This window comes from Cucumis melo, chromosome 2 (assembly GCF_025177605.1).
Source record: "Cucumis melo cultivar AY chromosome 2, USDA_Cmelo_AY_1.0, whole genome shotgun sequence".
Taxonomy (NCBI): Eukaryota; Viridiplantae; Streptophyta; class Magnoliopsida; order Cucurbitales; family Cucurbitaceae; genus Cucumis; species Cucumis melo.
The window spans coordinates 21,062,559-21,078,527 of record NC_066858.1 but is presented as its reverse complement, the minus strand read 5'-3'; the positions used below and the strand labels follow the sequence as shown (position 1 = coordinate 21,078,527).

Here is a 15,969-nt window from a genome sequence, read left to right as displayed (position 1 = left end):
ACTCATTCCACCATACTGTTCTAAGTTTATTCCATATAAGCTAGAAGCCTAATGGACCTATAGATCATGGGCTCCAACGATCTAGGATTAACAGGCTAAACACTTTATATCGAGCTAATCAACATTCGTTAACTAACGGATCATTCCACTAAAGTCGTGTAGTTGCACTTCCCTCACTATAGATATATTTGTGTCCATTTGATATAACCATGATCAGTAAGTTAATCCTTCACAGGTCGTTCATAAGCTTGGTTGGATCGAAAAGTACAGTTTTACCCCTAAGACTACATCTTTCTTCTTAAGTCCCACTGATTCACTATTGAATTCCGTCTTGCACCCTATGTTCCCAACTATCCACCCGATCTTACCCTTGAAATGGAAGGCTTATTAGGCCAATGCTAATGAGTTGCCATCACTTATGCAGATCTAAGGATAATCTCGTGTGAACAGGAGTTCACAGTTAGCTCAAGATTAGGATTAAGTTACCTAGGTCATCAATAAATGAGATAATCAGTTTTAAACAGTAAACGACATTATAACGTAAAAGTGACTATTTCATAGTTCTGTCTTATGTAAACCTTTTACATAGGATGCCCCAACTTTCATGTATCTACATGAACGATTCAGGATTACATTGTTTGTATTAACTACAAAGTGGGCCGCATCCATAGTATCTCTGAATAAGGCGCCCAACCTTTATTCATATACTATAGACTATTTAGGTTGGTTACTCGAACTTAATCCATGTTTATGTCTCTACATAAGTTCAAGTTTACTAAAAAATAGCCTTGGGATCTTAGTTTATTGGATTTAAGATTATAGTATTCAATTTCTCAATAACGACTTTATTAAATATAATATGATTACAAACTACGAGTTTTATGACATAAATTCCAACACTTTTTTTAAAGAGAGATAGAGAGGGAAGTTAATAACTTCCTCCCTCTCCCTCACGTAGGAGTTATTCTATTAATTAAAATAAAATAAACTTATATAAATTTAATCCATATTATATCTCATATCATATAAACCTTATATTATATCATATATAACATAACCAAGGGTTTAGATCTCTCATATGATCTATAGTTCTAATATGAATCGAATCCATATTAATTTTAATCTATAGTTTATTTATGAATCTTATTCATATTATTATTATTATTTGAATCATATCCAAATATTAACTTCTCTCATAGAAACTTTATATTATTATTTATCAAATACATTATATTAATTGTATCATATACAATTTATTTCCTTTAATCAATTTGAACAATTCAAATTTAAACCAAAATAAATTTGAATCTCATTTATCTTTATTCAAATTTAAACCAAGGGTTTAGACTATTCATTTCATGATCCGGTCTTATCAAACTCTGTGTATAGAAACCCCCTAATGTCTCGACGAGAATGATTGGGATCAAATCATTTGTAGCACGTTAGAACAATTGTAACAACTACAAAGCAAATCGTATTCATAATATCACCAGAATAAGGGGTCCACCAACCTTATCCATCATCTATAGACGATTTAGGTTATCTTTTAAACATGATCCACTTGTATGTCTCCACATACATGTTTAAGTTACCGAAGATAACCTTCGATTTTAGTTTATTGGTTTTGTAGGTTAATGCAACTAAATGTCAAATAAAATAAAACACTTTATTTTATTAGATAAATAAAATGCTTGTATATACAATTACAAACTACAAAACCACGAGATTTAGGGCATCAAACCCAAGAATAACAGATTTACCGTTCAAATCAAAAGCTAATGATGCTTGAAAGGCATTAAATTCTACTTGGTTGAGGCATTCTCTTACTCTATGTTGGTCCTTGCATATGTGACATAATAAGGGGTGATTCTAATTGTTTCGCTGGTTTGGCCCTCTCCATATATTTTCATCCCTTTAATGGAATTGTTTATTGTCTCCGTTGATGTTCCTTTTTCTCCGCTTATCTTTAGGACTTGAAAGAGAGTTCTTATCCTCCCTGGTAGTTGCACTTATTGATCATTAACTAACGACAACAATTCATACAAAAATAAGTATGAGCTATATGTTTAATATAGGGGTCTTTTTTAAGAAGAAAAAAAAATTATTTACGATTCATGATAGAAAAACTATTAAATAACAAACTCACTATACTCGATAACATAAGTGTAAATATTGTCAATTTTGTTATTTTTGACAATTTCTCTACATATAAACTAATTAAAGTAAAAATTGATAGATACACATATATGCATTAATTTATTAAATGGGAGTAGTTAAATTCATACATTATAATTTAAATTTTGTTATAATCTTATAATTCACAAATTCAATTTTCATATAATTAATTCAATTTATTTTATAAATTTTGCTATAATCTTATAATTCACAAATTCAATTTTCATATAATTAATTCAATATATAAAATAAATGAATAAATAAATATACTAAAAGAGACAAGAGAATGGACATGATAAAAAAAGTACCATCATTTTAAATGAGTAAAATTCATAGGTATAAAAGTATTAACACTTTATGACACAAACCAAGTACAAAATTCGACTACTTACGATTTTGCCATGAAGTAGAAATATTTTACCAATTTTACCATTTTTGACGATTGTCCTTATAAACCATAATCATATCTAATACCATAACCATGAAGCAATATAAACATTTCAATCAAACCGCCAAAAACTTACTAAGAATTGAGTAGTTCTTCATCTTCGTTTTGATCGTGATGAAGTTTAATAATGGCATAAATCCTATGAAGTAAAGCATATATTTCACCACTCTTCAAATGTGATCTATCTTCTACAATGAACTCATGAATCCCATCTCCCACTTCAATATAACTATATCCTGCTCTCTTTGTAATATGTGCTCCTTTCATCATCTTCCTTAACCTTGCAACTCCAGACCAATCACCAGCCTTGGCGTAAATGTTAGAAAGAATGACATAATTTCCAGGGTTCCATGGCTCAAGCTTGAAGAGGGACTCAGCTGCTACTTCACCCAATTCAACATTTCCATGGAAGCTACAAGCTCCCAAAAGAGTTCCCCATATAACAGAGTCAGGAGCCATTGGCATGTTTTGAATGAGATTGTAAGCTTCATGTAGCTCTCCAGCTCTCCCTAATAAATCTACCAAGCAGCCATAGTGCTCCAATTTGGGAGCAATTTGAAACTTACTCTCCATTGATTCAAAGAGTTGTCGACCTTCTGTAACCATGCCTCCGTGTGTGCAAGCCAAGAGAAGCCCTACAAATGTCACGTCGTCCAGTCTCATTTTCTGTATCTGTCATGAGAAAGATATAACACCACCATCAGTATAAATGCGAAAGTCTCATTTTCTGTATCTGTCATGAGAAAGATATAACACCACCATCAGTATAAATGCGAAAGATATAACAACACCATCAATATAAATACGAAAGATATAACACCATCAGTATAGATGCAAAAGATATAACAACACAACTTCAACAAGATTTAGCTATAGATCAACATTGTATCAACATAGGTAAAGGAAAATTTAATGTTATATCATCTTAACATTTCCTTCATTTGTAGACTTGAAATATGTAGAAGACTCGACAAGACGATTCATTATTTCTCTTTCTTCTTCTTTGCGATTTATTCATTATCTCTTCCAGATTTCTTCATCTTCTCTTTCAAATTTTCTTTCTTCTATTTTTAAATGACTCGTTCTTCTGTTTAAATCTCTTATTTCATTTTCACCGTTTTCGGCAAGATTCTTTGAAGCTACTTCATCTTTCTCATATTCAAGAATATATCCTTTAAATATCATTTTGACATGATTTAAATGATCGTTTACAATAGTCAATACGATCGTTTAAATTTGAAACATTTTTTCCATCGTTTAAAAATATCTACACTACCGTGTTGACTACGGTAAACGATCATTTATATCATGTCATAGTTAACACGATCGTATATCATGACCTAAACGATTGTAGACCATTCATTTAGACTGTAGTACACGATCATTCAGAAGATTACTTGCGTGCGTGTGCGATCAATTAATCGCTTGTTGACTGAGGTATTTTTTTGTATTTTCCATTGTGGATCTGTGAGTTTTTTTTCTGTTTTTATAATTGTTCTATACAGTGAAAATATTTTACCGGTTTGTTATATTTTTTAAAAAACCTCTTTTTTTTAGTCTTAATGAAAATTCAAACATAACAAGTAAAGGCAATCACGAAAGAATATTTTCTTATTGGATTGTGATTGAAGAACTATCCAATATATAAGAAGTAGTTCTTAAAACAATAAAAACAGAATTTACATCAACAGTTATAACCAACTCTTTAATGGATCGCCTTAATATCCGCCCTCAAGCCTATGTTTGCAGCATTTATAACACATAATTTTGTCCTTAGAGGAAGAAATGAATGTGCAGACAGAGGCTCGGTGAATATATGTAATCTATGTCGTAGTTGGAAGATGTTGAATGAGCATTTTCCGCTGCATAACCAGATCTCTAACAAAGTGTATGTCTATCTTTACATGCTTTGTTCTTAAGTGTAAAATGGGATTAGCGCTTAAGTGAACAGCTCCAAGGTTGTCACACCATAGGATAGGTGGTTTTGGTAGTTGAGTTTTCAATTCTTTGAACAATGAATTCCATATAAGTTCTTGAGTAGCAGTAGCAAGACATCTGAATTCAGCTTCAGTGCTAGATCTATGTTTGCTGTTTCTTGGAACCCCAAGTTATTAAGTTTCCACCAAAGTAGATGCATAAGCCTGAAGTGGATCTTCTATCATTTGGATCTGAAGCCCAATTAGCATCAGCAAACGGTTGAACATTGAAATGAGTTGGTTTTCTCAAATACAGACTTGATTGGGATGTGCCTTTTAGATATCTCAGATTTCTCTTCACTGCTTTCCAATGAAAAAATTGTTGGCTTATGCTTCTGGCAAACACGATTGACTGAGTAGGCAATTTCTAGTCTTGTGATAGTGGCATATTGAAGAGCTCCTACAGTACTTATGTATAAATGAGGGTCTGCAAAGGATTCACTGCCAGTAGCTGAGTGTATTGGAGAGCTGATCATTGGGGTGGCAATTTCATTTGCTTTAAACATCTTTGTTTTGTGTAGTAAATCAGTAATGTATTTCTCCTAAGACGGAAATAAACCCCTTTCTAGTGGATATGACACTTCAATGCCAAGGAAATAAGTGAGCCTGCCAAGATCGTTTAAAGAAAAGGTATGATTCATGCGAGTAATCAATTTGCTGATTTTAGATTTTGAAGAACCAATGATGATAATGTCATCTACATAAACTAAAACATAGCACATATTTCCATTTTTGTCTCATAAATAGAGAAGTATCTACTCTTGAATAGTCAAAACCTTGAGAAATGAGGAAGGTTTAGTCTATCAAACCATGCCCTTAGTGCTTGTTTTAAGCCATAAAGAGCTTTCTTCAGTCTGACATACCAAGGGGTATTTGATTCATCTATTATAGAAAATCTAGTTGGTTGTTCCATAAAGACTTCTTCACTTAGAATTCAATGAAGAAAGGCATTGTTTATGTCTAATTGTCGAATTTCCCAACTATTTGCAAGAGCAACAGATAAAATGATTCTGATTGTGATAGGTTTGATGACTGGACTATATGTTTCAGAATAGTCAATATCTTCTATTTGATAAAACCCTTGAGCTACAAGTCTTGCCTTGTATCTTGAGATGGAGCCATTTGAATTTCTATTGATTTTAAATACCCATTTGCATCCAATGATCTTGTTTTGAGGAAGAGGAACTGGATCCCATGTTTCATTTTTTATTAGAGCTCTATATTCATCTTTCATTGCTTCAAGCCAGTGGGGACTTTTTAAAGCTTCTTTGGCCGTGGATGACTCTTTCTCAATGTATTCTATGAGAAGCACTTTAGGTTTCCTTATTCCATTCTTTGATCTAGTAACCATATCGTGGGTGTTGGTAGCAGTACAAGTTTGTGATGATGGAGTAGATGTATGAGTTTGTGTTAGACCTCCAATCAAGCTAGTTTACCAAAGAAGAAATAAGCTACAACAGAATTAGTTAGGAAAGCAGTTAACAGATCAGTTAGAAATTAGTTAGAAAACACATGTTAAATGTGTTAAGAAAATGTGTATAAATAGAGGATTAATGATAGAAGAAGGGCATCCGAAATTTAGTGAGAAGTTGTACTTGATTCTTGAGAAGCAAGATCAAGAGCTTGTGGCAGAATTGATACCTCATCAATTCTGTGTGTTTGTTACTGATTCTAATAAAAGAAGAGTTCATTCAGCTTACTTGGCCGGAGTTCTATCAAATTGGTATCAGAGCTCGTGGTCCGACAAGATGGTGCAAACTAGGATCGAAGAACGACTTGAAGTAATGGATCAAGAAATAGCATTGATAAAGAAAGAGCTCGGAAAGATGCCGATCATCGAATTAACCCTGAACGATATCACGAAAAATATGCAGACGATACGCACCCAGTCGGACAAACAAGAACAGATGATGCTGATGATAATGGAAACTATAGCCAAGGATCGAACTACCACCAGCGAACGTAATGAGGAGTCCAATGCGCACATGTCTGTGACAAATAAGGGAAAGGAAAAAGAAGCAAACTCCAGCAAATCGGCCGTACCGGGACGAAGCAACTCCGATGACCGAAACGAAGGAAAAACAGAGACCGAAGAAGCCGCAGCCGACCGGAATAAATTCAAGAAAGTAGAAATGCCTGTGTTCGCCGGAGAAGATCCAGACTCATGGCTCTTCAGAGCCGAAAGGTACTTTCAGATCCATAAACTATCTGATTCTGAGAAAATGTTAGTTTCCACGATCAGCTTCGACGACCCTGCCTTGAATTGGTACCGATCGCAAGAAGAAAGAGAGAAGTTCACCAGCTGGGCAAACTTGAAAGAAAGACTATTAGTGAGGTTCAGATCGAGCCGAGACGGAACAGTATTGGGACGGTTTTTACGAGTTAAGCAAGAATCCACAGTCGACAATTACCGGAATTTGTTCGACAAACTCGTTGCACCATTAAGTGATGTTCCAGACCCAGTCGTCGAAGACACCTTCATGAATGGTTTGTTCCCATGGATAAGAGCGGAAGTAAGAATCTGTCGACCCAAAGGATTAGCTGAGATGATGGAATTCGCGCAATTAGTCGAAAACAGAGAAATTAAGCGCAACGAGGCAAATTTGAATAATCTCGCAGGCGGTAAATATTTTCAGCAAAACACCACAACAGCAGAACGCCGGCAAACACCAACAGCGATAGCAAGACGAATACCAACTTTCCCATGCGAACTATCACTTTGAGGAGCTCTAATAATGCCGAAATTCGTAAAGATGCCAACTCAAGAAGATTACCCGACACAGAATTCCAGGCCCGGAAGGAAAAAGGACTCTACTTTAGATGCAACGAAAAATATTCAGCGGATCATAGATGCAAAATGAAAGAATTACGCGAACTGAAAATGTTTGTTGTGAAAAAAGAAGGCGAGGAATATGAGATCATTAAGGAAAACGCCGCTGAAGAAAAAACATTAGAACCACCGCAAGAAGAAGAAAAGCAAAAGACCTTTGCCGAGTTATCTCTAAACTTTGTTGTTGGGCTGAACGATCCGGGCACGATGAAGGTCAAAGGGAAAATCCAAGAGAGGGAGTGATCATCCTTATAGATTGTGGAGCCACCCACAACTTCATCTCTGAAAAATTAGTGGAATCACTACAATTAGCCGTCAAGGAAACCGGCCACTACGGTGTTATACTTGGATCCGGAACAGCAGTACAAGGCAAGGGAATATGTGAAAACGTGGAAATCCAACTATCAAATTGGAAAGTGAAGGAAGAATTTCTACCATTAGAACTCGGAGGAGTGGATGTCGTACTAGGTATGCAATGGCTCCACTCGCTCGGAATAACAGTAGTCGACTGGAAAAACCTCACACTTACATTCTCTAGTGAGGGAAAACAGATCTCAATAAAAGGAGACCCCAACCTCACTAAATAACGCATTAGCCTTAAAAGTATGATCAAGACCTGGGTTGAACAAGATGAAGGATTCTTAATCGAATGCAGGGCAGTACAAGTTCATACAGAAAATGAACAAAGCAGCACAGCAGCAACAACCATTGGAGATGAACCCCTGCAAAACGTGCTGAAACAGTTCGAAGATGTATTTGACTGGCCGGAAAGACTGCCGCCAAGAAGAGGAATAGAACACCAAATACATCTCAAAGAAGGAACCAATCCAATAAACATTAGACCCTATAGATATGGGTTTCAACAAAAGGCAGAAATGGAAAGATTAGTAGAAGAAATGCTAGCTTCAGGCATCATCAGACCAAGCAATAGCCCCTTCTCAAGCCCTGTACTATTAGTTAAAAAGAAAGATGGCAGCTAGCGCTTTTGTGTAGATTACCGAGCAGTGAACAACGCCACAATTCCATACAAGTTCCCAATACCAGTAGCTGAAGAACTATTTGACGAGTTAAATGGGGCAACGGTATTCTCAAAAATAGACCTCAAGTCAGGATACCATCAAATAAGAATGATTGATAAAGATATTCCGAAGACGGCTTTTCGCACTCACGAAGGCCACTACGAATTCCTTGTTATGCCGTTTGGGCTAACCAACGCCCCGACCACTTTCCAAGCCTTAATGAATAGCATCTTTAGACCATTTTTGAGAAAGTTTGTGCTGGTCTTCTTCGATGACATCCTGATCTATAGCAAGAATAAAAAAGACCACATAGAGCATATTGAAAAGGTCTTTCTTGCATTGAGAAAGCATACCCTCTTCGCCAATAAAAAGAAGTGCAACTTTGGCCAGAAGAAGGTAGAATACTTGGGACATATCATATCAGGAGAAGGAGTGGAAGTAGACTCGGAGAAAATAAAAGTTGTTGCAGATTGGCCATGTCCAACAAATATAAGAGAAGTTCGGGGATTCCTTGGATTAACAGGCTACTACAGGAGATTTGTCCAACATTATGGATCAATAGTAGCCCCATTAACCCAACTACTCAAAAAAGGGGGATTCAAATGGAACGAAGATGCGGAAGAATCGTTTTGAAAGCTAAAGTCTGCAATGATGTCTCTACCAACGTTAGCCTTACCCAACTTTACACTCCCATTTGAAATAGAGACAGATGCATCCGATTTTGGAGTGAGAGCAGTACTAATCCAGTCAAAGAGACCCATTGCCTTCTACAGCCATACACTATCCATGAGAGATAGAGCTCGGCCAGTATATGAACGCGAGTTGATGGCGGTTGTACTATCCGTTCAAAGATGGAGGCCATACTTGCTTGGGGCAAAATTCGTAGTAAAAACGGATCAAAAATCACTGAAAATTTTGCTAGAACAACGGGTCATCCAACCACAATATCAAAAATGGTTATCTAAACTATTGGGGTACTCATTTGAAGTGGTGTACAAACCCGGCTTAGAAAATAAAGCAGCCGATGCTTTATCAAGAAAACCACCGGACATACAATTAAACAGCATTTCAGTACCATATTGGATGGACTTGGAAACCATAAAGGAAGAAGTAGAGAAAGATGAAAAGCTAAAGAAAATAGTAGCAAGCTTAAACGAAGAGGACGAAGACCAAACCAGCAAATTCACAATAAAGAATAGCCTCCTGCATTACAAGAATAGACTGGTAATCTCAAAAGCGTCCTCCCTAATTCCAGCCATACTGAATACATTTCATGACTCAGTAGTAGGACACTCCGGGTTCCTAAGAACTTATAAAAGACTAGCAAGTGAGCTATATTGGGAGGGGATGAAATCAGATGTTAAAAAACATTGTGAAGCTTGCGTAACATGCCAACGCAACAAAAGCTTAGCTCTATCGCCAGCCGGACTATTAATGCCACTTGACATACCGCATCAAATTTGGAGCGACATCTCTATGGACTTCATTGATGGTCTACCTAAAGCAAAAGGATGGGATGTAATACTCATGGTAGTAGATCGGCTCAGCAAATACAGCCACTTCTTGGCCCTTAAACACCCTTACACAGCTAAGACAGTAGCAGAAAGCTTTGTAAAAGAAATAGTGCGACTGCACGGCTTCCCTACTTCCATTGTCTCCGATCGAGACAAAGTTTTTCTCAGCCATTTCTGGAATGAATTGTTCAAAATGGCGGGCACTAAACTCAAGAAAAGCACAGCTTACCACCCGCAGACCTTTGGACAAACAGAGGTAGTCAACAGAGGACTAGAAACCTATCTCAGATGCTTTTGTAGTGAACACCCAAAGGAATGGATCCTATGGCTACCTTGGGCCGAGTACTGGTACAACACTACTTATCAAAAGGCGCTGGGAAAATCACCCTTCCAAGTGGTCTATGGCCGTAAACCGCCAACCCTACTATCTTATGGAGAACGAAGAACTTCAAATTCTTCAATAGACGAGCAGTTGAAAGAACGAGATGTGGCCTTAGACGCACTACGGGAGCACTTATTGCTAGCTCAACAACAAATGAAACTATATGCTGACCGAAAAAGAAGACAAGTGGAATTCCAGGTTGATGAATTAGTATTACTTAAAATACGACCATACCGACACGCCACTCTACGAAGCAAAAGAAATGAAAAACTATCATCACGGTATTTTGGACCCTACAAAATTCTCGAAAGAATTGGTGAGGTAGCGTATAGATTGGAATTACCAACGGACGCCGCTATCCACCCTGTTTTTCATGTTTCGCAACTAAAAAAGTTCGTAAATCAGCAGACAAATATAGTGCCCACACTACAAAACATAACAGAGAAGCTCGAGTGGCAGTCGCAACCGGAAGAAGCACGTGACTACAGACAAGACAAAACCGGGAAGTGGGAAGTGCTAGTTGCCTTGAAGAATTTGCCAGACTATGAAGCGTCGTGGGAAGACTATGATGAAATGAACCAGCGGTACCCTAATCTACACCTTGAGGACAAGGTGAATCTCAAAGGAGGGAGTAATGTTAGACCTCCAATCAAGCTAGTTTACCAAAGAAGAAATAAGCTACAACAGAATTAGTTAGGAAAGCAGTTAACAGATTAGTTAGAAATTAGTTAGAAAACACATGTTAAATGTGTTAAGAAAATGTGTATAAATAGAGGATTAATGATAGAAGAAGGGCATCCGAAATTTAGTGAGAAGTTGTACTTGATTCTTGAGAAGCAAGATCAAGAGCTTGTGGCAGAATTGATACCTCATCAATTCTGTGTGTTTGTTACTGATTCTAATAAAAGAAGAGTTCATTCAGCTTACTTGGCCGGAGTTCTATCAGTTTGGTTTGGAGCTGAAACAATTTCTTGGTTTTGAAGGACAATAGGTATGGATTAATGACTTTGGCTGCTAAGGCCGGGTCCCACACTTAGTCGGGGAAGGTTTAAATAGTGAGGGAATCTGAGAGTGAGGGTATGAAAATCGTGTGAAGCATTTGCTATTCCTTAAGAGATAGAAAAGGCGGAAGGGCAGGGTTTACATTTCGTTCTTCGTTAGTTGTCTTCGTTCTTGTTGAAGATTTGGTGTCCTACCATTTCCCTGTAATTCCTTCTGTTGTTTCCATTGAATAAGAATCATCCAAAGTTGGTGTTCTATCACTCACCCATACCAGCTACAAAACATGTGAACAAAAAAAAAAGGATTTACTATGTACTCACTTATACTTCTGAAGTTTATTAGTGATTTAGAAACTAAAATTCAGAACAAAAACAAACGAAGAAGGATATAGAAAACTCACCAACATTTGATCATAAAGCTGAAGAGCATCAATGCATCTTCCATGCACAGCCAATCCCATTATCATGGTATTCCACGAGCACAAGTTTCGTTTGCTTCCAATCTCATCAAAAATTCGCCCCGCCTCCTCGATGTTCCCGCACCTAGCATGCAATTCCAGTATCGCATTGCTCACATACATGTTTTTGAAAAATCCATTATTTCTTGCATATGCTTCAATCCTCTTCCCAATATCCAAAGCCCCAAGCTGAGAACAGGCAGGAAGAACACTTGCTATGGACACCTCATTTGGCTTAGTGCCTTTCTCATTTTCCAATCCTATAAACATCTCCAAGGCCTTCGCGTACTTCCCATGTTGTGCATACCCAGATATCAACGCTGTCCAGGAAATCACATTTCTTACCGGCATTTTGTTGAACAATTCTAACGCAGCCTCCATATGCCCGGACCTTGCATAACCCGCAATCAACGAATTCCAGGTGGGTATATCTCGAACAGACATTTCATCAAACAGTTGGCGCGCACACCTCAACATTCCCAATTTTGCATACATGTCCAACAATGCCGTCATAGCGAATATATCAGAAGCAAATCCTGACTTACAGAAATGAGAATGAAGCATCTGACCTGGGTAAACATTAAAAAGGGAAGCGCAGGCGGGAAAGAGAAAGGTGAATGAATACTGATTTGGAGAGCAACCTTGGAAACACATTTGACAGTAAAGCAACCAGCATCGTTGGGGTTGACCAATTGAAGAAAATGTTTGAATGAACTTGTTGTAGAGATAAACAGATGGCTTAGGAATTTGGACAAACAGGGTGCAAGCATACGGAAGATCTGGTAATTGCAGAAGCTTTTCAATGAGGAACTTTGTGTGATCTAGGCCGTTTCTGAGGCTGTAAGCATGAATTTGCTTCAATTGGTTCATAACAGTTCTGCACCGTAAAGCATTTCAATGATCATGTTAGTGCAATTGGTTCATAACAATTCAACCTATGTTATTCCGTAATAAACAAACATTAAAGCCAATAAGCCCTCCAGCTTGTCAAGCACTTAACCAACTACAGGACTTCAAATTGAGAAACAACTTTGAGCAAAGTAACAAGTGAGGTAAATAAGCCTATTTTATTTAGTAAATATATCGCATGAGCACTAACCTCCATCAAGTCCATTCCATTACTGTAGAACTTTAAGTTTCTGGTGCCATTAGAAACAGTTAACACTGAGGCAAGGCAAACATACGTTATCTCTGGACAACAAAGGGACACGTATGTTGTCTATTTAACTGTAAAATGGCCTTCTTGTATCTTTTGTTGGGAAAAATGGTGTCATTGTGAATCAGCTGAGCCAAAGGTTCAATCTACGAGTATTAAGAACAAACCTCCTACCGTAGCCTATATGTTAGGTGACTACAAATCTCTACCACCAAATCAAGGTTAACCTATAAACCACTTCCATCTGGGAAGGAATACTGCAAGCCTTTCCCTAGTAGCGACTTACTTCAGAAAAACAATTGTCTTGAAAAGTTTACAACATAAGTGATAGACCACCAAAACTTGCCTAAAGTATCCTCACTGTTGCTCCTTAGTCCCAGAGTAACCTCATGTCTATGTGACAAACGAGTTTTAAGAAATTTTGTCTATCTTTCCTCTTAACAAGCAAAGTTGATTCATCCAATGATGGTAAACTTGGGTCCATCAAGAGTTTTCTTTTTCCTTAATGAAGTTTGATCCTTGAGCTACTTCAACTTCCTTTTTTCAATACTAACGCAACTTTTCCATTTACTTCAGGCTGGCCTAATTTCCTTTTTCCCACCAAACTGATGACTTCATTAGTTTCTTTGTTTTAATTTGATCTCTACGTCAAATTCTCCCAAACCTTGCAGAAAAGCCCAACGAGTTTAAATTTTTTATTAATAGAACCTCAGCGTTTCATCCAATATTTTCTTGCCAATTATCGTTAGTAGCTCATGCTAAAAGATACTTCCTTCAATATTTTTTAGTAAATCCAGCTTTTGTTTTTAGAAAAGTAAATACTCAAGCTTGATGAGGCATTCCTCCAACATTTTGATTGTCCCTACTTAATCTTTTTATTTTTTATTTTTTTATTTCGGGGGAAAAAATTTCACACTAGAGTTGAGTTTCATAGTCAATGCCTCGTGCATTTCCTTTTCAACCATTCAAACCAAGGTTGTAAGCTTTAAAGATTAACAAGGTTCCTTGTACCAACTGCCCATTCAAAATACTTTCAAACACAAACCATAGCTTAGAAAGTCAGGCCAAATTTATTTATGAGGAGTCTTGATACATTAATTTCCTTAATCTCTCGATATAGCTGAAATTTTACTTCTCGCTTCTTTTACTATCTCATAATTGTTACCGCCTTGCTAATTGGCTAAATATATTTTTTTAAGATACCCAACTTCTAGCTTGAGTTGTTTTTGTGATTGTCCTAGAATATGCTTCAGAATGACCTTTTCTTAGCTATTATTACGAAAGTTGCGGATCCTGCATAATATTTTTTTTTTTTCCATATTTACATTATTCTGCACATTTGATCCTCTGGAAGTTTTCTTTTTCAAACTAGTTTGGCTTTCTTTGCTAAAAACACCAACCAAGCTAATAAAGGGGGTTCTTCATGTTACCACTTATACTCCATCTTGTAAGCTTTTACTTTCATGGCACATAAGGAATCAAAATACCTTACTTAGTCCACAAAAACTCGGACTTCATAAGTGCGATTATAACATTTCATTCTTTCTATGTATATACACACCCACGAGACGGGCACTTCAAATCCAGTGTCTCTTGAAAAACTTTTGTCCCTTAAAATTTATTTTCTTCCCTATCCACCCACAACTTAAACCTTCGACTTAAACATGTGCTCCATAATTCCATCTTCCTTTCAGCATCATCACTTCTATAACCCACATTAAAACATAACATCAACAAACCAATTAAAATGCACCGAACAAACACATACAATCACTGAAAAGCATCCAAGACATCAATCTTCATAAAGACTCCATTCATAAACATAGCACAATGCTTATCCTACAAAAGACATGTTCACTTGATAGTTGATGCATAACAAAAAACAAAGTTCGTAAGAGTTTAAAGCTCAAAACACTTACTAATAACTTTTCACATACTTCACAATCACAAGTTTAACATAAAATTCAGCAAACACAGTTACAACAAAGTCAAAAAAAGGCACAATCCTAGTCAATTGCAGCACACAATTCCCAACCTAGCACTAAGGCGAACCCAAAGCAAAATTACTAACCTTATTATCTAGTTTGACCCAACTTAAAAGCCATTTGCCAACCTGAAACAAATTTTCATAATTTAGTAATTTAACCAAAATTAATTTAAATGCTATTGCTTGGACAAAAAAATACCTAGGGGGCTTTTCACCCATTCTTGGGTTTCGTCATCTGTGTAAAATTAGCTCGAAATCACAAAAGGAAGAATAAATTTGAAGATGGTTAGAGTCTAACCAACAAATAAAATCGAGTTCGAGAGGGAATAAATGAGTTTATTTCTGCTGAAAAAGAAAAATGAATTTGTAGATGTTTCGAGTTCAAATAGGTTGGAACTTACATATTTGAACTCTACAAGCTCTGGGTAATACGAGTCAATGGAGCTGTGGGTCATGCTCTAATCTGCACGCCAGTCACATAAGCGTCCACCGGTGTGAGGAGAACACTTAAAACGAGTGGTAGTAATCTGTGCGAAGAGAACCAAAGAGAAAAGTGGCGGGAGGGAGCAGAAACCGAAATAAAGACAGGAAATTGCAATAAAAATATGTTAAAAACGAGGTTAAATGACTTTTGGATAACTTTTCAAAATGAGGAGTCTCCTGACAATTTAGGTGTGAATGGACAAAAATACACTTCATTAAATTTCTCTTTCTCTTTTCCTTTCCCTCTTCCACGTTTGCTTTTCCTTCTCTCCACAATCACTTTCCATTCTCTTTCGCGTAGAGTTCCCTTTCCCTTCTCTTTCGCGTAGAACACCTGAAGTAAAAAAAAAAAAAAAAAATCATTGTGGTTTGATACTCTGCTCCAGTGTCGTTCGAAGATACTTCGTCCATTCGTCGCTTGCTGTTCGTCGCTTGCCGTTCGTCAGTCATCTAGTGCAGTTTGTCGCTCATTCTTTTCGAACCATTCAATCAACTTCAAGCGTTTTCTCTTATTTCGGTGAGTTTCATCTCTAACCCATT

At 36.8% G+C, this 15,969-nt stretch overlaps 1 protein-coding gene and 1 long non-coding RNA gene across 9 annotated transcripts; both read right to left on the bottom strand.

Annotated features, from left to right (window-relative positions):
- Nucleotides 1-1,652: 1,652 nt before the first annotated feature.
- On the bottom strand, nt 1,653-15,531 carry LOC103503235 (pentatricopeptide repeat-containing protein At5g08510-like). 8 transcript variants are annotated; one of them, XM_051080927.1, is made up of 6 exons: nt 15,348-15,530; nt 15,146-15,195; nt 15,031-15,072; nt 11,747-12,680; nt 2,700-3,295; nt 1,653-2,023 (listed from the first exon to the last, which is right to left on the bottom strand). In XM_051080927.1, the coding sequence occupies exons 4-6, from the start codon at nt 12,671-12,673 to the stop codon at nt 2,020-2,022; spliced, it is 1,527 nt and encodes a 508-aa protein (XP_050936884.1). In that variant the 5' UTR covers nt 12,674-12,680; nt 15,031-15,072; nt 15,146-15,195; nt 15,348-15,530; the 3' UTR covers nt 1,653-2,019. The 8 variants fall into 8 exon arrangements, with proteins under 8 accessions (XP_050936884.1, XP_050936882.1, XP_050936887.1 ...); XM_051080925.1 differs by having other exon boundaries at nt 15,146-15,181; XM_051080930.1 differs by having other exon boundaries at nt 1,653-1,996; nt 15,146-15,181.
- LOC127148094 (uncharacterized) lies at nt 4,213-11,482 on the bottom strand. The gene is made up of 2 exons (XR_007818718.1): nt 11,272-11,482; nt 4,213-5,205 (listed from the first exon to the last, which is right to left on the bottom strand). It is a non-coding gene; the product is annotated as an uncharacterized LOC127148094 (long non-coding RNA).
- Nucleotides 15,532-15,969: the final 438 nt, after the last annotated feature.